Source organism: Phocoena phocoena, chromosome X (genome assembly GCF_963924675.1).
Source record: "Phocoena phocoena chromosome X, mPhoPho1.1, whole genome shotgun sequence".
Taxonomy (NCBI): domain Eukaryota; kingdom Metazoa; phylum Chordata; class Mammalia; order Artiodactyla; family Phocoenidae; genus Phocoena; species Phocoena phocoena.
The window spans coordinates 125,699,828-125,720,735 of NC_089240.1; the positions used below are offsets into that span (position 1 = coordinate 125,699,828).

At 55.3% G+C, this 20,908-nt stretch overlaps 1 protein-coding gene across 4 annotated transcripts in view; it reads left to right on the plus strand.

Moving 5' to 3' along the window:
• MAMLD1 (mastermind like domain containing 1) overlaps nt 1-20,908 on the plus strand; it is a 55,707-nt gene that overhangs the window by 5,378 nt on the left and 29,421 nt on the right. Inside the window, exons 4-7 of one of the 4 annotated variants that reach the window (XM_065901069.1) lie at nt 5,800-5,821; nt 6,784-6,810; nt 13,103-14,818; nt 16,909-17,031. In XM_065901069.1, coding sequence (XP_065757141.1) covers nt 5,800-5,821; nt 6,784-6,810; nt 13,103-14,818; nt 16,909-17,031 — 1,888 coding nt within the window. The remainder of the gene's footprint in view (nt 1-5,799; nt 5,822-6,783; nt 6,811-13,102; nt 14,819-16,908; nt 17,032-20,908) is intronic. The other 3 variants (XM_065901071.1, XM_065901070.1, XM_065901072.1) reach the window with 3 other exon arrangements.

Below are 20,908 nucleotides of genomic sequence, written 5' to 3' on the forward strand. Positions count from 1 at the left end.
TCGCTCTGCTTTAGACTGGTGTCCTTAGATATGCCCGGTAGGAGGAGGGCCGTTCACCGGCTGCCGTGGCATGTGATCAGGTTGGGGGTTTGTGCCCCTCATCCTCGGAAGCACACATTTTTCTTTGCAAAAAGCACAGGGGACTCAGGAGACCTCAAATTTCATTCCAGGGCTCTAACTAACTAGCACTTTGTGAGCCCTTGGGTAAGTCCCTTTGCTCCTGAGGTCAGAGGGCCTGCATATCTCAGGCCTCCTGCCACATTTCCAGGGTTCCTCCTGTGTGCCCAGCCCTGTGCTAGACCATGGGCTACAACAGCTCCCAGTCAAGGGGTAGGTAGACTTTTCCCAGGCTTCCTGCACTGGGAACAGATGTGTCCTACTCTGTAGTTCTGCCTGTCCTCCTCGGAAGCCGGGAGGAGAGGATGGCCAAGTGGCTCTCTTGTGCACGTTCCTTTGTAGACAATAGCTCATCTACTCCTGTGACACAGAGACTAATATTTCCACTTCACCGGGGAGGAGACCGAGGGACTTTCCCAATGCTGCGCGGGCAGTAGGTTGGAAATTCCGATCTCAAACCCAGGTGCCCTGACCAGCATCGTCCACTGCCCAGCCTGTGAGCCGAGAGCCAGGCTAATTAAAACCCCACAGGGAGTAGGGACAGCCAGCCAGGACCTGGGCTGAGTTGTGTAAACAGCTCTCTTGGAAGCCTGGAGAGGCAGCCCAGTGTCCCCTTCTTCATGTCGGCTGTGGGCAGGGTGCACTGGCCCCAGGAGAGGGGAGCAGGGTGTATGGCCCCGGCTTCCAGGAGCCGGCGGGTCCAGGAATCAGCTCACTGGGGAGGCAGCTGTCCCAGACAGTGACTGGGATGCTGCATGAGGCTGTGCCCTCTGCCCGCGTCAGATGACGATGAACAAAGTGTGGATATGAACGCAGTGTAAACCACACAGGGTATTACCGCTGTGAGCACTTTTTTTTTTAATGATCAGAGATTGGCATTGGCTCAGAAAGGCGATGAGAGACAAGTGTCCTTGGAGCTCAGGTAGAGACACAGGGCCCCTGAGGATATCTCAGGCTCAGCAGCAGCCCCGCTGCCCGAGGAGCGCTGGATTTATGGTGTAGCTCTGAGCATTCTGGGTCAAAGCCTGCAGTGCGTATGTGACTTTCTATTTGGGGATCCTCCCCACGGAGCGCGCAGCTGTTCGCTCCTTTTCCTCCCGCCCCCTCCTCCTGCACTGAGGGCCCGGCCCTGTTCCAGACACCCCGCCGGGCTGGGCCACCAGGCAGAGGCCTTGCCTTCGGCTCTTCTGCAAAGGCTGCACGCTGCTCGGCTGGCCGGACACCACTGGGCTCTGCGTCCGGGTCCCACCTGGGTAGCCCCGTCCAGCAAAGCGGTGACCTGAAAATTGCAGCCTGTTCGCAGGGGGAGCTGCCGGGAGGGGAAGTCTGTTTGGCAGCTGGCGCCCACTGGCATCTGGGCGCTCGGCACTGCCTATTTCTGAACTTCTAGGAGCCCTCGTTAGCTGTGTCTGCGTTCCCGCCTGGCCTCTGCCCACAGCTTCCTTGACATCAGGCCCGAGGTGACAGGTGTCTGGAGCTTGAGCTGCCCGGGGGAGGGGGAGGGTGGACACTCTTGGACCCCAGGCACGACCTCCATCTAGGGTGTGCGCAAACCAGAGAGGGGCAGCCCTGGGGCGCAGACCCAGGGCTCCTCAGACTCGGGCTTGGCCTGTGCAGGCTGAGGCCCCTTGCTTTTGCTGAAAATCCCCAGCTGGAGAACTCAACGTGGCTCTGATTGCAGACAGATATTTGGGTCATAAGCTGCCCCTGGGGTGCCCAGTTTTAGACCTCAGGTTGGGCAGGGGCACAGGAAACATGCACTTCTGAAGATTAGCTACAGGTGCTGATTTCTGCAGTTGACATAGAAGAATTTGGCAAAACCCTGCCTGCTGCTCCTTGGCCTTTCCTTTCTCCTCATCTACCACCTCCCCTGTCTCACCAGATCGCCAGCCCCAAAGTACCAAAGTTAAAAAGACAGGCCAGAGCCCAGGCCGGACTCGACCCCTGAGGGCCTAGACCCAAGGCCCAGGAGAGGCTGCCGCCACCCCTCCCTCCCTGCCCCCTCACCGCCCCCCCCCCGCCCTTCCTCACAAACCCCCTTTGTGTGCCTCCCTCTGGTGCTGCAGGGTGCGGTCCCTCTTCTGACTACGTCCAGAGCTGTTTCTCCAGGCCGGTCGCCCCCCTCCAAGCCTGTCAGCTGGCACACAGGCACTCTCGTGACCCTGAGTAAATGCTCGGTGGACAGTGGTTGCCCTTCCTCTTGGCCAGAAGGTCCCTCAGAAATCGTCCAGGTCACCTCCTTTGTTGACCACAGGAGGCCCAGACACACGAAGGAGAAGGCGTGTCCTTCACGGGGCCAGTTAGTGAGTTCATCACAGTTTCTGAAAAGCGATTGCCTCTGGGCCTTGTGCTGGGAATGGAAGAGAACAGGATCATTTGTAGGAAACCTTCTGCTCCAGGGCTTAATTCACATCTGCAGATACCAGCTGAGCCCTGTCACGACACTAGGTGCTATGGGGGTGCAGAGATGAGGAGGAAACAGCCCCAGTCTTCTGAGAGCTGCGTTGTGGAGGCCTGGGTTGGAAGGGGTGGGGCTCGAGGCCCAGTTATCCTAGAGACCTTTGAAGGCCCGAGGGAGGAGGGTGTGCTTTCATCTGCTGGACAAGGTGCGAACCGTTGATGAGGATACAAAGGCTGGAAGAGCAAGCAGACGGCCAGGCATTCTGGAGGAGGCGGTGTCCTGTTTCATGGAACCCGTGGCGCACCCAACAGATGGGCAGAGTAATAATAACCGTCGTTAGCGCAGGTTAAACGACGTGGCGTTTGAGACTGCTACACGCTTCGTGCATTCAGAAATGGTCACCTAACTTGTACGATGGTAGAAATCTTGAAGCTTTTCAGCTCCGAAAATGTTGCCTGCCACTGTCTTGTGAACAGTAGGCCTACGTGGCCCCCTGCAGTGTGAGGGGGGCGATTTGGAAATTACCTCTGTGCCTTGGGGAAGATGCTCAGTCTGTGCTGTAGGTCAGGGCTTGGTAAAGTCCCACCCGCGCAGCCTGTTCTTGTAAATGAAGCTTTATTAGCACAAGCCACACCTAGTCATTAACATACCGTCTGGAGTTGCAACAGGGACCACTTGGTCTGCAAAGCCTAAGAGAGTTACTCTTTGGGCCTTTACAGAAAGTTGACGACCCCCTGATCTAGGTCACTGGGTTTTGGATCATATTTTCTGAGGCCGTAGTTTCCTCCCATAAGTGGGTGCTCGGCTCTGTGCCACCTGAGGGACAATCACAGTTCCTGGCACCTCTCCAGGCATTCTGCTTCCTCTCCTGTGCCACAGCTGGCCTGACCCCCCTCTGGACCTATCCCTTTTTCTCTCCCATCAGCACCCAGGCAGACCTTTTACAAACAGATGGAGCCGACCATTCCTCGGTATAACCCCCCACCCGGTGTTTTCCCACCGCAGACATCTGACAGTCCACCCGCTTCCCAGGGCTGCGGGTCCATCCATGAGCCATGGCTGTTCCCCTGGCTCGCTGCGCACCAAGCACAGTGGCCACCTGCCCGTTCTTGGAGCGCGCCGAGAGCTTTTCCCCAGGGCCTCTCCCTTCTGCCCTCCTGCCTGGAGCGCTCTGCCCCCAGTCCTTCTCCTGGCCACTCTGTCACATCACTGCTCCTTCACTCTGTTCTTGTCCTTGCTGTCTTCATACCGTCTGTTCCACTAGAACTCCAGCTCCGTCTCATTGTGGTTCCCCGCTCCTCGCCCGGCATGTGCTCATTCTGAGGGGATCTCTGTTCTGGGCCCCCTAGACAGCCCTGCTTTGCACAGTTAAAAGCCTCCATCTCTGTAGTGGACAGGTGCTCAGTGCCACTCGCTAGCTGCCTCTTTTTCTAAAATAAACTTGAGGCAATAAAGTTGTCTAGTGTTGGGGCTGTCTGTGTGACGCTGTCAGAAAATCTCAACATTTTCTTGCCTCTTTTTCTCCTTTAAGTCAAGCCTTTGGGCTTTAGAACAATGAACTTGGCCCATATAAAGTACCTCCAGGAAGTCAGCCCCCAAACACCAACATCCAACATCTGCCTTCTGAATATATGGCTTCAAAGAGCTAAGTGCACGGTAGCTAAGTGCTGTCCATCCTATGTTTTTAAGCCACATGACAGCCAAGGAACTTAGAAATGCCTTGCCCTTTCCTGTAGTTAAATCTGACATAAAATTACTTTATTGGCAGCATTTTAACAAACAAAACTCTCCTGTGTTTTCACCGGTAATTCAGCTTCAATTTTCCAAGTGAGAAAAAAATAATTACGAATGATGGCAAGGAGACAGTTTTGAGGTCTCTGTTAATAACACATTCAGGGCGAGTCCTCTTTCTCCGGCCCACTCAGGGCAGCTTCTTACAGTGAGGTGGAGCAAGAAGGAATCACTCTGTAGGAGTAGCCCCTTGACTGTCAGCACTCCGGCCACTACCAGCATCACCACCTCCACCGCCAACACCATCTCCTACACCAACACCGTCTCCACCACCACCACCTCCACCACCAACACCATCACCACCAACCACCTCCACCACCAGCATCACCACCTCCACCACCACCACCATCTCCTACACCAACACCGTCTCCACCACCACCACCTCCACCACCAACACCATCTCCACCATCACCACCTCCACCACCAACACCATCTCCTACACCAACACCATCTCCACCACCACCACCTCCACCACCAACACCATCTCCTACACCAACACCATCTCCACCACCACCACCTCCACCACCAACACCATCTCCTACACCAGCACCATCTCCACCACCACTACCTCTACCACCAACACCATCACCACCAACCACCTCCACCACCAGCATCACCACCTCCACCACCAACACCATCTCCTACACCAACACCATCTCCACCACCACCACCTCCACCACCAACACCATCTCCTACACCAACACCATCTCCACCACCACCACCTCCACCACCACCAACACCATCTCCACCATCAGCACCGTCACCACCACCACCATCACACACACACAGACACACACACAGGGGAAATTTTTCAGGTTCTGTGACAGGCTCCCTGATGGAATCGCAGACACCTTCCACACACAGTGAGATAGAGAAATATTTTAAGGTTTTCATTATTTTCATTACGTAATCTACTCTTGTTGCTGTGGGATTTGGGACTACGGAGCATCAGCGTGTGTGTTTGTGGCCAAAATTAAACTAGGATCCCTTACAAGAAAGGCCAGTACCTCCGAGCACTACACCTTTAAGACAGATACGTTTGGATGAGAGATCTTAACTTCATAAAAGGATTTGCTGAGGATTTCCTTTCAATGGCAGATTCTCGTTGCATTTTATTATGATTTGGTTGACAAAAGTTAGCCTTGCACACAGCTGTTCAGGAATGCAGCCAATGAGTAAAGGCAGATCTGCCTTGAATGGCAAATGCCGCTGAGTAACTATGCTACAGGCTATTTTAGGACCACCAAGAATGTGTTTGCATTTTCAAGGGTGGGAAGAGAGAGACTATTTACTTGGTACGAACACCACGCCAGGCGCTGCGCGCACTTTCCACCTCTAAGCTCATGTGATCCTGGTAACAAATTTGTGAGGTGGCCTCAACGCTCCCCATCTTGGTGGCACAGCACTGTGAATGTACCAAAGGCCGCTGAATTGTACACTTGCAAAAGCTTAATTTCATGCTCTGCGAATTTTGCCTCGATTTCAAAAAGAGAGGACCTAAGTCATTTCACAGTGTATACATATGTTAAATCATCACGTCGCACGCTTTTCAAAAAATCACGTTGTACTTCAATACATATAATTTTGAGCTGTCGATCATACCTCAGTAAAGCTGGAAAAAAGAGGGGACCTAGACCATGGGGAGGGTCTCTGCACTGACCTGAAGCTCCTTAGCCCATGTCCCCTCCCAGCCTCTGCTTCTGTGGCATCAGAGCTCAAGCAGCCTTGCTCAAAGATCTACTAACTAGGGTGCGTACATTTGCAGGCCATTAGTATATTTTAGAGCCAGAAGTTGGCACCTAGCCACTAAAATGTGCTTATTCAGTAAGCACGTGACCTCCAGAACACACCGGACTAACCGGGTGTCTCTGGATTCTTCCCCCACCTACACAGCTGTTGGGTTTCTCATGCAGGGAACTTCCTGCCATGGTCTAAAGCCTGTCGCCATTTTATTTAGCCCATTGTTGGGACACAGGCAGAAGCAAAGTCCCCTTCTGCTTAAGCTTCAGGACTGGCCTTCAAACCTTACGAAGCCTGGGACGTAATTTTGTTCTCTGAACCTTACATTCCCTTTCATAAAGCGGGTGCCTCGCATCGTCTAAGCTTCAATCCCCACGAAGCAGAGGGCGTGGAGAGCTATTTGGGGGAGATCATAATTTGACCCCAGCTGGTCTGGGGCAAGTTGTGCTTTCTTTAACGTGGTCTGGAATTGGAGGTGGTGTACACCTCCTGCCCATGGCAAGGACGCTTGTGAACCACGAGGCTCTCCTTGGCCTATCTGCACCCCGGGGAGAGAGGCCCTCTTAGGTGAGGGACAAGAGCATTCATCTTTTCTCTGCAGGAGCAGTCCAGAAAGAAAGTCATAGCATCAGCTTACCAAAGCTGGGACCCATTCACTGTGTGGGTGGGGAAACTGAGGCTCAGAGTGGGGTCGGGACCTATGAGAGGTCACACCACAAGGTATCGATACTTAGAAGCAGAGCCCTGGGAGAAGTGAGAAAGTTGGGCTTAAATGAACTCCGAGGGCCCTTCTGCCCTTTTCATATATAGAAACCCAGGTCTGCCCAGTGGCCCTGGTGGTCTCCAACCTCGGCTCTGCCTTCGCTCTTCCTCTTCCCTGCATGTTTCCTGGTGCGACAGCCTAATTCAGGTGAAACACAGATGACCCTTGTTACCCTGAGTCCTGCACAGACAGACTCATCTGGGCTGAGACAACGCCCTCGCCTTTGACCTTCAGCTTCTGGCCTGGCCCCACAGGCAGTACCTGATTGATCTCTAGGCCAACCTCATCAAATCCGGGTGCTTGGAACCAACTCCATCTTTCCCTTCTCCCCCCAAGTGGTCATCTTTATCCCACTAATGATGCTACATGGGAAGGCCTTTGGAGGAAATCGGGGCAGGGTTTCTTCCAGCGGAAAGAGGCCAACCTGGCAGTCAGAGAAACTGGCCCACGGGCACATCTCTTCCTGGCTCTCAGCCTCATGAGCCCTCATGTGAATGGGGGAGACCGGCCTGTCACTAAGGGCCTGGTAGTTCTGACAGCCTCTAGGAGTGCAAGGCTCACACTCCAGGAACGCCTGGTCAGTGACGGAATACTTGGAGGTGTCTCGGGGTGGAACAGCTGAATTATGAGCCCGTTAAGTCCACGTGCATCTATCTGTTTGGGGCCATTCTTAGAGTTGCCAGTTCTTCCAGCTGGTGTGTCTACACTACAGAAAGGGAGAACACAGTTCTCAAAAACCCCCAGGTCTGCTCATTTCTGCATGTGTTGGGGCCGCTCTGGTTGAAGCTTGTTGAAGCCACAGCCCCCATGTTGGGAAGCCTGAGGGTGCGGACAGTGTGGTGGAGCCCAGAGTGGTGGGCGATGGCGAACAGCAGAAGGTGGGATTTTACAGGCAGCACCGCTGGCCGTCAGGTCGGTGCCATCAGTGCCAGGCTGCTCGTCTCCCTCCACTCTCACCCCATGTCCCGATTCTAGAGCATGCGTCCTTATTTGCCAGAGAGCAAGCCGAGGCCCACACTGGAGGGCACTGGGGCAGCCTGGGGACCCAGGGCCTGGAGAGTGACATCAGTGACAGTGACTGCTTCTGACGTGCACTCCTCAAAGATGCTGTGAGGCACCCAGGGCAGGCCGAGGACTCATTTTACAGAAGAAAACTTGAGGCTCAGAGAGGGGGAGTGACTTGCCCACAGTCACACGGCAAATGGAGGAGCTAGGGCTTCCATCAGGTCTTTTGGTGCCTACTCCAATGCTCCTCCGTCCAGCCCAGCCCGCCTCTACCTGCAGCGCGTGCAGCCTCTGTCACTTCGGGGCAAGCCCAGGGCGCCAATATATCCCCTCTTTCTAGGGTGAGGTTCTTGCTCCAAACCACCTGTTAGCAGAGAGTCATTCCTGAGACAGACCGACTCCTCTTGAAGCCAGTCAGGATTCCCTGCAGTTCCCATCCACCCTGGGATTCTCCAGAGCCTCAGGTCTTGCAATTCTGGAAATGCTGAAAGTCCCGTTTGTTCTACAGAAAGACCAGTTTGTGGGGACATTGTTCTGAAAAACAACCGTGCAAATGATACACCAGCTCAAGTACAGGCGGTTATCGGTGCTCATCTGATCCCATGTCTACACGCAGGCAGATTCCCTCTCTCTCCCTCCTTCCCTCCTTGTCTCTCTTCCTGAAAACCCAGTCCTGCTGCATCGTGTCTCATCTGTTCTCCTTTCTTCTGAGCAAGTCTACCGGGGAACACTCCTGTCTCAGAGGGCTTGAAATCCCAGCTAGTTGGCCAGCGTGAGCTTCTTGGAAACTCCCAGGGAGCATGTGTAACAGTACCAAGGAAAGGTGTTGATGGAGCATGGGTGGGCTCGTGTGAGAGACACTGAGAGAAGCAGAAGCGGACGGGGCTGCACCGCAGGAGGCGCTACTGACAGAGCAAGGGGAGGCTAAATACACCACAGGCAATTTCCAGCTCTTTGACAATCTTGCCCGGGGCTCTCTGGAGGGAAAAACGAGGCTCCCTGAGCCAATCTGTCCTGCACACCTTCGGCTTCCTGCATTCTTACCCAGGAGGGACTGTGCATAATTTTGCTGACCTTTTGTAGATGTCTGTGATAAACCTCCAGCTAGAGTGTTCAAAATCAAGTGTTTACAGCAACCTGCCAGACTCCTTTGGAAAGAGTTTTATATATATATATATATATTCTTCTCCTTATGCCCATTTTCTGAGCCTGGACTGTACTCTTATAATCTAGACCCTTTCCCAAGAAATCTTTGCCCTTTTTGCCATTCTGGACTAAAAAAATGTAGAAAGGGAAGAATTGCCATATGTCATTGTTCAGACAGAACCAGAAATAATGTTGACTTCAGAGCTGAACTTGGCCTCTATCAGAAGGGTTGCCTTTGTTTTCTCATTATTTAGGGGGTGGGGAAGGCATCACATGCTTTGAAATGCATTTTAATGAATGTTTATAAGGTCGTGGGGATCACATTGGTGGCTTTGTCTGCCCGATTATGAAATGGGACTCCGCCGGCACTGGTGCATGGAGATAAAGTCATTCCTTTCTAAAAGACACCAGGACACCGTCCCTCACTCCCCTTCCCCGCCCTACCACTGCCCGGACCTGTGAGGGCTGGGCCTCCTGGGGTCTAGTGTTGGTGTTGGCCCCTAACTAGCCGTGGGACCACAAGCAAATCACCACCCATTCTGTTTTCTGTAAAAAGTGAAGGTTGACGTGTGTTGTCTAGCAATCCTGCTAGCGGCTACTGAGTCACTTATGGTAAAAAAAAAAGAAAAAAAATTGTTCTCCCATTGAGTGGGCAGGGTCACGTGTAGTACAAGGCCTGAAGGAAGTAGGGGCTGGCTGGGAGCTGGGACCCATAGCTTGCTGTACAGAGTCCACAGAGACTGGAAAACGGCACATAGGTAAAGCTGTTTAGAAGGGTCTGGAAGTTTGGTGGGGACAGTCATTCCGGGGTAGCAAGCCCAACAGCCCAGCCAGGCTGACCTCGGTGGTGGCAGCAGCCTGGGTCTAGGGGCGAAATTAACTCGTAGTAGATGTCAACACAGCCGCCTCCCCTCGGCTTGTTTAGGCTTGGCTGGGGATCCGGCCATCCGGCCAAGGTGCTTTAGGCAATCTGTTGAAAGCTCTCCCCGTGAAATCCGAAATGCAGAGCTGCAGCCTCTAGCAAAGTGGAGTCTCGTTTAGTCCATGGAGAAAGCAAAGCTGGGAAGAGGCTCCTGCCTGCCCCACCGCAGAGACTGCGACGTCAACCAGCGCCCCCCATTGCACCCCCAGGGACAGCAAGGCCAGCCTGCCCGCCGACTAGGGAGCCTCCCAAAGCATTCAGGGAAGCTAGAACCAGCGGCGTCCGGCTGCAGGCTTGGCACGGCAAGGGTAGCACCTGCTCCAGCAGATGGTATCCACCAGCAGCACGGCAGCCCCCAGCACCTCGCAGGGGCATCCTGGGGTCCGCTGTGGGGCTGAGGGCCTGAAAAGTCGGGGGCACACACTCTCACTTCAGAGGGCTGGAGACCCTTTTCCTTCGCCAGTGGTTCCCAGTATTAACTTTAGCATCTGGTGGTCATGTCCCACCTTCCCCACCTCCTACCACCTTAGTCCCAACGGGATAATGGCAGGCCAACAATTAAATGAAAGCCCTAGTATCTGCCAGGGAGTCCAGGCCGGTCCAACTCACAGCTCCTGCCCTCCCTCCCATCCCCCAAGCCCATCCTTCCCCCGCCTGGTCCTATGCAGACTTCACTGGCATTAAACTCTCCTTGAGTCCAAGACATCACGAACAGCGCCTTGGGCACGGCCATCGCCAGCTCGGACTCCAGGCAGGGGATCCTATGTAAAGCCCACCCTGAGTCGTTCCTTACTGATCCATTTTAGACATTTCTGTTTTCACTATAATGGATTTGTTTTAAGTCTTTGGGAGAACGTAGAAGAGACCAAATTTCAGCCTGAAATGCAGTGACTTCTCTGTGGCCCATGACTGATTGAATGAACGGCCAGGAAAACACGAGGCAGAGCTCGCTGGGCGCTGAGTCATTTGTGTTCATTGGTCCATGGATTCATTCAGCTTCTGTTTACTGAGCACCTGCCGTGGGCCAAATACCTAGTGAGCGCTCCTGGGTGGGAGAGTGGAGCAGATGACTGGAGAGGCCCCTTCCTGTGCCTACTCTGCCTCACCCCCCAACCCCTTCCTGCCTGCCCGGTGGTAGTCAGGCCTCAGATGAATCTGGTGGCGGACCTGCCCCTCAAAGTGCCCTTGGCCGGGTGGTGGACATCTCACAAGGAAAGGCAGAGAAGTAGGCAAGTCCCCTCGCGAAGAGAGGGGGAGCCCTTTCTGCGGGGATGGGGTGGTCAGTGGGGGAGGATGGAGGCTGCGGGTCGGGGAACAGCTGAGTGACGGTGGCAGGCCCTGGGGCCCTCTAGCTGAGCCGCTCAGGGCAAGCCTTGCCCATCCCAGGGCCTCAGGGTCCCTCCCTGTCTTTAAAGGCCAGGGTTGCACTCCCAGAGCACTTCCAGATCTGCCCTCTGTAATGCCAGATACTAGTTAATGAGGGTCCACTAGGTGCCACGGAATCCGTCCCGTTTCGTGTAATAGTCCAAGCAGCACCATGAGGTGAGAACTGAAATGACGCTCATTTTACAAATGAAGAAACAGAACTTAGGAGATTCTGTGTGGAGGCCAATACGTAGTGGTTGCGTCTGCCTCGGGACCAGGGCCCTAGGCCATCCTGCCTGCACCCATGCTCTCGAGCTGGCAGTCCACTGAGAGCCAGCCAGGGAGCTGTAACAAACCTTGGGTTCCTGGGCCCCGGCCCGGAGGAGACTGAAGCAGTTCAGCTGTGGTAGGAGAGCCTGGGAATCTGGGGGTTTCTGAGTGTATCTGATGGGTGCCAAGGCTCCAGATGTGCAGCCCTAGGGGATCTCTTTTGACGTTCACTCCGCTGTAACAGTCACGACCACTGTCGTGCTAGTAGGTGGCCCTCACGCACGCCTTGACCCTCCAGTGAGGCAATGTAAGGGGACGTCAGAGGATCCGCACCGGATGTCCCAGTAAGACTTCAAGGCTGGAAAGAGGTTTCTTCGTGCAAAAGTGCTTCAGGGGAAATGGATCTGGTAGAGCGCCGGCCTTTAGGAGGTTTCCAAGCCCATCTCCTCCCACACGTAATCCTGCGCTCCACTCCCTTCCCCTTCACTGCAGGTCATGGTCATTTACAAGACAGCCACGGATGACTGTATGAAGTCTTGAAAGTGTAGGAAACACGGCATTAGTAGCTTCTTTGATTTGTTCCCAAAGGCTAGGCTTTTATAAATGGCGGGCAGTTCCCCCAAGTGCAGACCACAGATCGGGGCCTTTTCCTGTTGTTTCCTGTCTCCCCGACATGAGGATACATCTGCACAGAGGTATTTCTTAATTAGATAGCTTTATACTTTTTTGGTGGAGGAGTGTAAGTCATTCCATTAAAAACCAGCTTCTGTAGAAAAATACAGAGAACAGAAAGTGAGTTTCCAGTCACCCCCAAAGGATGACTACTCCAAAGAGTTGCATATACTTTCTTCCAAGGTGTTTTTGTGCACTCATAGAAATGTGTGTGTATGTGCGTGCACGTGTGTGTGTCTGTGTGTGTACAGATCAATGGAACCACGCTATAGTGACTGTTAGGCAGTTGTGTGACGCCCCAAACAGTGTCTCTCAGACAGCTGCCCAAGAGAACACGCCAGATCTACTTCACTCCTCCAAAGCCTCTGCTTTATCCCATTTTCTCACTAGAGCCTGATGCATTTAACCAAGACAGGGAAGCAACCTAAAAGTTCAACGTCTACGTCACGCTTTTCCTTTTTAAGAATGAGGTTAGCAGTAGACAGGTGGAAATTGCAAGTTTCTTAGCGATTCTCCTTTGCCCTCCAACGTCTGCATAGTTCCGCTGACAGCTCCTTTAAGTGGGCAGAGAATATCGTTCGCGTGACTTTCCGTAGTGTTTGGTGTAGAGACAGCATAATGCTTTATTTGAACTGTAACGCGACAGTCCAAATGAAAGACAGCAACAAAACAAGCATCGTGGTTCTAAAAATAGGCTGTATTGTATAGTTTTGACAACTCTTTCTAAGTCTTGAAACTGAGAGATCTGTTTTATCTCGCAAGTTTCCTGTTCAATAGCTTTAATGTGCCAAGCCTTTATAAACATTCCTCTGCCTCCCCCCTTCCCTCTCCCTCCCTCCCTCTCTCCCCCCTCCCTCCCTCCCTCCCTCCCTCCCTTCCTTCCCACCCCTCTTTTCTCTTCCAGCCACAGGGAACCCTTAAGAGGAGGCAGGAAGGAGAAACTTTCCAGCTTTCAGGCATGGCCGAAGGAGGTTACCCTAATAAAATTAAGAGACCATGCCTTGAAGATGTCACCCTTTCAATGGGCCCCGGCGCCCATCCCAGCACAGCCTGTGCAGAGCTGCAGGTTCCTGCGTTACCCATGAACCCTGGCTCTGCAGCGATGGGAGCGGCTGGTCATTCATTACTTCTCGAAAATAACCCCATGAACGGCAGCGTAATGGGCTCACCGTTTGTGGTGCCACCAACTGCGGAAATGGGACTGAAAGGCCCCCCTCTTTCTTACTATGACAAGACCAACACTGTACCTGCTGTGGACCAGGAGCTTCAAGATCTGCTGGAGGAGCTGACAAAAATTCAAGAACCTTCTCCGAGTGAGCTCGACCTTGAAAAAATCCTGGGGAGCAAGCCGGAAGAACCGCTGGTCTTAGATCACCCTCCGGCAACCCTAGGCGTGACTCCCAAGCCTGCAGTTCAGATGCCACACTTGGAGAGCCTTGGTTCCAGCAAGGACTTCGCTTCAAGTTGCAGCCAGGGCCCTAGAGTGTCGCTTCAAATCCCGCCCTCCTCTGCGGGGATCAGCTACGTCATTCCCTCCACCAGTAAGCAGATGGTCTCCCCCAGTTCTTCAACAGCACAGGCCAAGAGCCAGGTCCAGGCGCCGCTCCCTGCGGCTGCCTTGCCACCGCTCCCAGTGCCTCAGTGGCATCACGCCCACCAGCTGAAGGTGCTGGCGGCCAGCAAGCAGGGCTGTGGTACGAAGCAGCAGGGCCCCGCTCCCAGTTGGTCTGGCCTGCCTCTTCCCGGCCTCTCCCCGCCTTACCGCCCGCTGCCCTCGCCACAGCCGCTGCAGCCGTTCAGCCCTCAGGGCCTCATGGTGTCCTGCATGTCATCGAGCAGCCTGCCGGCGAGTGCTCTGCAGGGCTCTCCCAATGCCTTATTGTCCAGCGTGGCGCCCAGCAGCGGCGCTGCCCTGGGGCCGGCCATGACCTATGCCCCCGAGAAGCTCCCCAGCCCCGCGCTCCAGCAGCAGCCGCAGTTCAGCCCGCAGCCCTCCATCCTTGCCAACCTGGTGTCCTCCACCATCAAACAGCCTCAAGGGCACCTGATACCCACTCTGCCCACCAACAACCCGGGGCCCTCCACTCCCTACCGCCCAGAGAAGCTGTCCAGCCCCGGGCTGCCGCAGCAGTCCTTCACCCCACAGTGCCCCCTGATCCGGAGCCTCACTCCCACCAGCAATCCGCTCGGCCCGCAGCAGCCGCAGCTGCCGCCGCCTCCACCTCCGCCTCCGCCAGCCAGTGCCGTCCTCAAGCCCATGGCCACCAGCTCACCCAGAACCCTGAGCCTGATCACACAGCAGGGGCTGGCCGCCCCCGGCCCGGGGGCCCCGGAGCCTTTTCCTTTCGGCCACACCAAGCCCTTGTCACATTTCGTCCCTGAGCCGGGGCCCCCGAAGATGCCCTCGGTGCCCGCCGCGTCTCGGCAGCCGGCCCTGCTCCACTACCTGCAGCAGCCGACGCTGACGCCGGCCTCTTGTGCCGCGGCCTCGTCCACGGCCACAGCCAGCCCGCGGCTGCAGCAGCAGCCGGACGCCGCTTCGTTCCTCCTGCAGCGCGTGACGCAGCAGCCGCAGCGCGCTCCGCGGTCGCTGGCCTCGGATTCCATGCCGTCTCTGCCCAGACAGGTAAGCCGCTCTCATCTCCGCTCGCGTCCCTTGGTTTTGGAGATAAGAACCACGTTTCATGGTACTGAGAGCCGCCTTCGGGGGCAGGTCCAGGCCGTAGCCCTCTTTGCGAGTGGACTTCACTCTGGAAAAGTCTATTGAAGCCGACTTACTCTGCGCGGTCAAAGCGCAGTATTCACGAGGTCGAGGTTGTGGTTTCAGTTCCCGTGCAGGTTGCTTAGCTTCCCTGGGAGAAGAGTTCACCCGCAAGGTGCCGCCAGGGGAAGGAACCAGGGCAGACGAGTCAGAATCACACAGAACTGGGCCGTGAGGCACGTTCCCTCACCCAGGACCAGTGAAGCCTTCATAGGATGCAAGGAAATTGCACCGAAGCATTTAAATTTTCTCCCAGCTGGCATAAGGCTGCACACCGAGCCTTCTAGAAGCGTCATGGCAAACGTCTGCTGGGCAGCGGCAGCGTGCCATTCTCCCCCGCACCAGGTGCTGAGGCAGGTGCTAAATGAAACTGTCGGAGACGTGTCAGGTAGTCACTCTTACCATCCCCGTTTCACAGACGAAGTAACTGAGGCTCAGAGTGTTGAAATGACTCGCCCAGAGTCACACAGTTAGCGAGAGGCCCAGCAGCAACTTGAAGGCAGGCGGGCTTGCTCCAGAGCCCGTGCTCTTCTCGAAATCCCCATGACGTCTCTCTCACCTCCTACAGTCTTGTCAGTCACTCAGTTCAGCTACTTCTCCCTGGGCAGTGTCTATCATAGTCCCCACTTTTCATTTGTTCTGACCCCTGCCTGTATTAGTTACCTATGGCCGCGTAACAAGTTAGCCCGTGATTACTGCTTAAAACAAGACACATACGTAACTTCACAGTCTCTGGGGGCTGGGAATCCTGGCACAGCTTAGCAGGGCCCTCTGGCCCCGGGTCTCTCACAAGGTTGCAGTCACCTTAAGGCTCAACTGGGAAGGACTGGCTTCCAGACTCACTGCTGTGGTTGTTGGCAGGAAGCAGTTCCTTGCGGGTTGTTGGACTGAGGTCTCAGTCCCTCATGAGCTGCTGGCCAGAGGCCTCCCTTGGTTCCTTGCCTCGTGGACCTCTTCATAGAGCCTCTCACGACACGACAGCCAGCTTCATCAGAGCAAGCAAGAGAGAGTGTGCCAGTAAGGGAGGCAGGGGGAGTGCCAGCAAGTCAGAAGTCACAGTCTGTACAACCTAGCCTGGGAAATGACATTGCATCACGTGTGCAGTATTCTGTTCATTAGACGCGAGCATGAAAATGTGAATACCAGCAGGGGATTACAGGCTGGGGAGGGTACCAGAGATCCCTGGGAACCACGTCAGATGTCTCCCTGCCCCGAATACCGTCTTTCGTGCTTCCTCTTTTCCATTGCTCTCAGGCCTGCCCAAGTTCAGGCCCTCTTGATTCTTCGTCCGAACTCGTACAGTTGATTCTTAAACTGGTTGCTCCAACAAACCGTCCGTTTCTCTGAGAATTACTTTGCTATGACACAGACCTGGTCACGTTCACACTTGCTCGGAAGATTCTGGAGGCCCGTAAGCTGTGACTCCATCTACCTCCTTAGACTCCGTGTCCCTCGGGCCCCAAAGTGCTTGCAACTCCTGGCCCGCTCTGCGTCCTTGGCCTTGACCCCCACTGTTGCCTGTGTCCGGCCTTCCCTGCCCACCTTTGCTCTCCTGTCCCACTCTTACAGGTCCTGAGGCTCAGTCACTATCACCCCCCGCCCCCGGGAAGCTTTGCCCCAACTGTCCTCTGGACTTCCGTCTCCCACTCTACCTCCTTCTTCTGTCGAGAAGCCAAGGAGTAGGTGGCCATAAAGTGCGCGTCTGGGAATGTGGCCCAAAAGAAGCTCCCAGCGGGGGCTGACCTCTTTGCTGAGGGCCCTGGATGACCATGGCCGTGGCAGTCCCCAGAGGAGAGACACCGTGGCTTTTTCATCCAGGTCTCGTGAAGCATCGCCAAGCAGAGTACTCCACGCCAGGGATCGGTCCTTCGACGGGAGCGCCCCTGGGGGTGGCCAGGGTGAGCGGCCGGCCCTTGTCCACAGTTCAGGAGCACTTTGGTTTGGTTTTGTTATAGGCCTGTTGCCAGCTGTTTTCGTGGACTTCTGCAGCTGGCTTGGGGGAGTGCCAGCTTCAGCACTGGAGCCCTTATCCTAGCAGGAAAGATCCTCAGCCCGGAGCCGTGTCACCATCTAACATTGTGAGCCTTTTTGGTTTCTTTTGTGTTCAGTGGGGAACATGTGTAGCCTGACTGTGTTGCTTCAGAGCCAGGCCAGCTGGCTCACAGAGAGAAGCCTTAATGATTAGGGTCGTGAAAATCACACCCGACTGATTCCCTAGGTGGGGCTGGAGAAAGTGTCCGGGAGAAAGCACGTGCAGCCAAGCTCCCCAGGTCAGGAGGGGCTCAGGTGATCTCCGCCAACAGAGGCAAGAGGCTGGGCTCCCCGACGGGGCGCTCTTGCTGCCAAGAGCTGCTTTCCCGGCCAGCACTGGCCGGTGCCCAGGGGCTGAGTGTGCTACCTGGGACTTCACCTGCATTTTCTTGTCTTAGTCCTCAGAGGTAGGGGCTGTTATCATTCTCTTTAAAGTTGAGAAGACTGAGACACAGAGAAGTCCCCAGAGTTGCCCACAGTCACACAGCAAGTCGGGGCCAGAGCAGGGAGTCCGGCTAGAGAGCCCACACTTGTAACCCCGCACACGGGGGCCTCCAGAGCCCTCTGTTCCTGCCTTGACCTCCTAACTGTTGCCTCGTCTGCAAAGTGGGTGTGATGGTAGGTTGTTTGAGGATTCAGTGCGTCGAAAGCACTCCAAACAGAGCCTGGCGCAAAACCTGCCAACGAAAGCCTGACTCCTCGTCCTGAGTCTCCAGATCTGTTTCCTGGGGGCTAAGATGGTTCTCAAACCTGGGGCTGTGTCAGGACAGAATATGAGCAGTGCTGTCTCCAGACCCCACGCCTGCCAGTGAGATGGACGGGAGTGGCGGGGCTCACTAGCTTCGTGGGCTCTTCTTGTCCCAGGCCCTGCCCCGCCTAGACCACCGCAGGCCCGCTGGGCGAGGGGAACGAGCCGCCTTGGTGCTTTCACGCTGGCTCCACCCCGCTTCCCAGCACCCTGCTCTGTGCACGGCATTCTTTTAGCCAAAATGCGCTGACGAGGCCTCCAAACGGGCACATCAGCAGCTCCGCTGTTCCTTCCCATGGCCCTTCTGCATTCCGTTTAAGGCCTAAGAGCCCAGCTCTGGTCACTTGGCCAGGAGAAGGTGGAAGAAAGGAAGAGGCGAGTGTTTGAGGCCCCCGTGGTGAGGAAGTACATGCTTCTTGCTCCCAGCAGGGAGAACTTGCCGTGTTTTACTGATGGCCAAACTGAGCCTCGGGAAACACTCGTTACCCCCTGGGTGGCGTTGACTAGCTCGTCGCACCTCCGTGGATGGTAGCGGTTACCACAGAAGGACTGGGCATTCATCTTAAACCAGAAATGCCAAGTCCAGCTGCCGCAAGGAGCTCATTCTTACGTTCAGACTAGCCTTTCTCAGCTTGGGGGATTTCACTTTACCAGTTACGTGAGCGATCCGATTTCAGTGACCCGCTTGCTTGCCCTGAAGGTAAAAGGTAAATGCCATCTGGCATCAGGACAGCAGTTCGGCATGGCAGGGGCGCTGGAGGCAGACAGACTGGGGTTCAAGTCCGGACACCAACTCTAAGTGGGCACTGTGCCAAGAGCCGTGTCACTTAAGCCCCCCGAGCCTCAGCTGTACCTGGGGAAAGGGATGGGCCCCGTCGCGTAGGGCCTCGAAAGACAGGAGATGCTGAAGCGATACCGCTCAGACCCCCGCCCGGCCCACACTCCGCACCCAGGCACGGCAGGCGTGGGCTCCCGGACTTGGATCTGGAACCCCTGGGGTCAGACGCGTTTCCAAATTCAGAACTCTGGGGCCTTTAGAAAAGTAATACGGTGCATATAGCAAATATGACACAACCCTCCGGTGGAATCTGGGGCACATTTTATTATTTTTGCAGAGAAATATGAATATTTAACGAAGCCCAGGTCGAGTTTTGTTCCCAAAGAAATTTTGGCACCAAATTTACAAAACTAAGATAGGCTTTCAGAGCTTTGGGGCTTGAAGTTACAGATAAGGGAGGTGGACCTAGAATTATTAAGGAAGGGACTATGGAGTTGTGACACCCAGCACTGCTGTGGTGACTTCCAAGGCCCCCAAATCTCATCGCTGTATTCCCCACCCTACTCCCAAGGCTGCGTGACTCCTCTCTGTTTGTAATCGAAGCGAGGCAAAATGAATTTTGTTTCCATAACTGAATGCCCCTTCTCGCTGGAAACCATGGAGGATACCGTAGGGTGTTGTGAACGTCATGGTTAGGACTTCAATTTGACTATCAGCCACTGGCTGAGGAACTGACATTTACTCAAAGACAGAAACAGTTCTGTCCAGGAGATGAGACTTGGGCTCTGGAAGAGTCGGGGAAGCCAGAGGCAGCAAGGGCGCCCTGGGTGCACGTGCGATTGCAGAGCTGGGAGTGGAGCATGGCGGGGAGGAGGGACGAGGATGGTGGCCAGTTGGAATAAGAACAAAAAAGCCTGAAATCTGATCCTTGAGGCAGGCTGGGGTGGGGGGGGGGGGTGGGCAGCTGCAGAGAAGTAGACCAGAGGCACGTGATATGGTTTGGAGAGATTTTGAGAGGGGCGAGAGAGGGGACCTGAGCCTGCCTCCGGGAAGGCTGGACGAGCCCTCGCCCGCGTCTGCCCCGTCTTCCGCCTTGAATGCCAGCCGCCCGTCTCCCACGCTTAGGCAGCAGTGAGCACCCAGCAATGGCGGAGGCGCGGGCTCATTAGGAGAACTTGCCATCCACCCTCCTGGAGGGCTGGGCCTAGGAGGGGGAATCTGGGCACCTCGGCCTGAAGTGGGACCGTGAGGAAGCCCTCTTGTCACCCTCACCCGTGGGTGCCTCTTGTCCCTGGGAGCTGAGCCTCTGAAGCACAGCACCCCCAGCACCCAGGGCCCTGGAGGGAGACAGCACAGAGCCAGGGACAGCGGGGCCTTGGCCCTTGGTTCCTGGCAGGGTGCGGGCCCCGGGACTGGGCTTGAGGCTTGGATCACTGAGGTCCAAATCCCGGCTCTGCCACTGTTTCATTTGGCACGCTCCTTCCTCTCTCTGTGCCTCAGTCTCTCCATCTGCAAAATGGAGATACTAGTACACCTATCAAATGGGGCTGCTGAGAGGATTCAACGAGGTGAGGTAAAAGTGCCTGGCCCAGGGCCTGGCACACAATCACGCTCCACCGATGTTAGCTCTACTGTTTCGAGAAAGCTCTTGAAACTCGGCACTCAGTGGAATGCGTTTAGACTGCCAGGCTCCTCTCCGGCTCCCAGTGTTGGTGGCTTGCAGAGGAGGGGCGGGGAAGTGCGCTCCAGCCGTGGGGTGTCAGGGAGGCCAAGTGGCGGACACAGACTGGTGACCCCCGAGAGGAGCAGAGCAGCCAGGCCCGGCTGCAGCTTCCCGAGCACCCTGGCCAGTGCGGAGGGGACGGTGCTGGCCATTCTCCCTCCAAGCACAGACGGCAGAGGAGCTGGGAGCCATGCAGGGGGCTGCACCATCCCGCGTGCGTGCTGAGTAACAAACGGCAGTAACACATCCTGCCTGCGTTCAGCTGGGCCCCAATCCCGCCGCTTGCAACAGGCCGAGGGCTGCCCGGGTTTCTAGATCCAGAGGGACTGCTGCTGATGGGCGGAGAGAAAGAATGAAGGGCAAGTGAGGGCCAGCCTTGCCGGCCACCCGGCGCCAACGCCGCCAGGAACACTGGTTCATCGTGGTCACTTGGTTTGGACTTCCGAGGTTGGACTCAACTGCTCGGTAGAGCAGAACCATGAATTACTGCTGTCTCGATTAACACTGCAAATTAAAACCTTTCCCTTCACGCCGTGACCTCCCATTGAAAACCAAAATGATAAAACCAGGTTAGTTAGACCGAGAGAATTCCCTATTCTTGTCAAAGTTATGCCGGCTCCATTTTCCACTGGAGGAAGAGAGTCAGAGAAATAGCAACGTGTGAGTCTGCTCCTA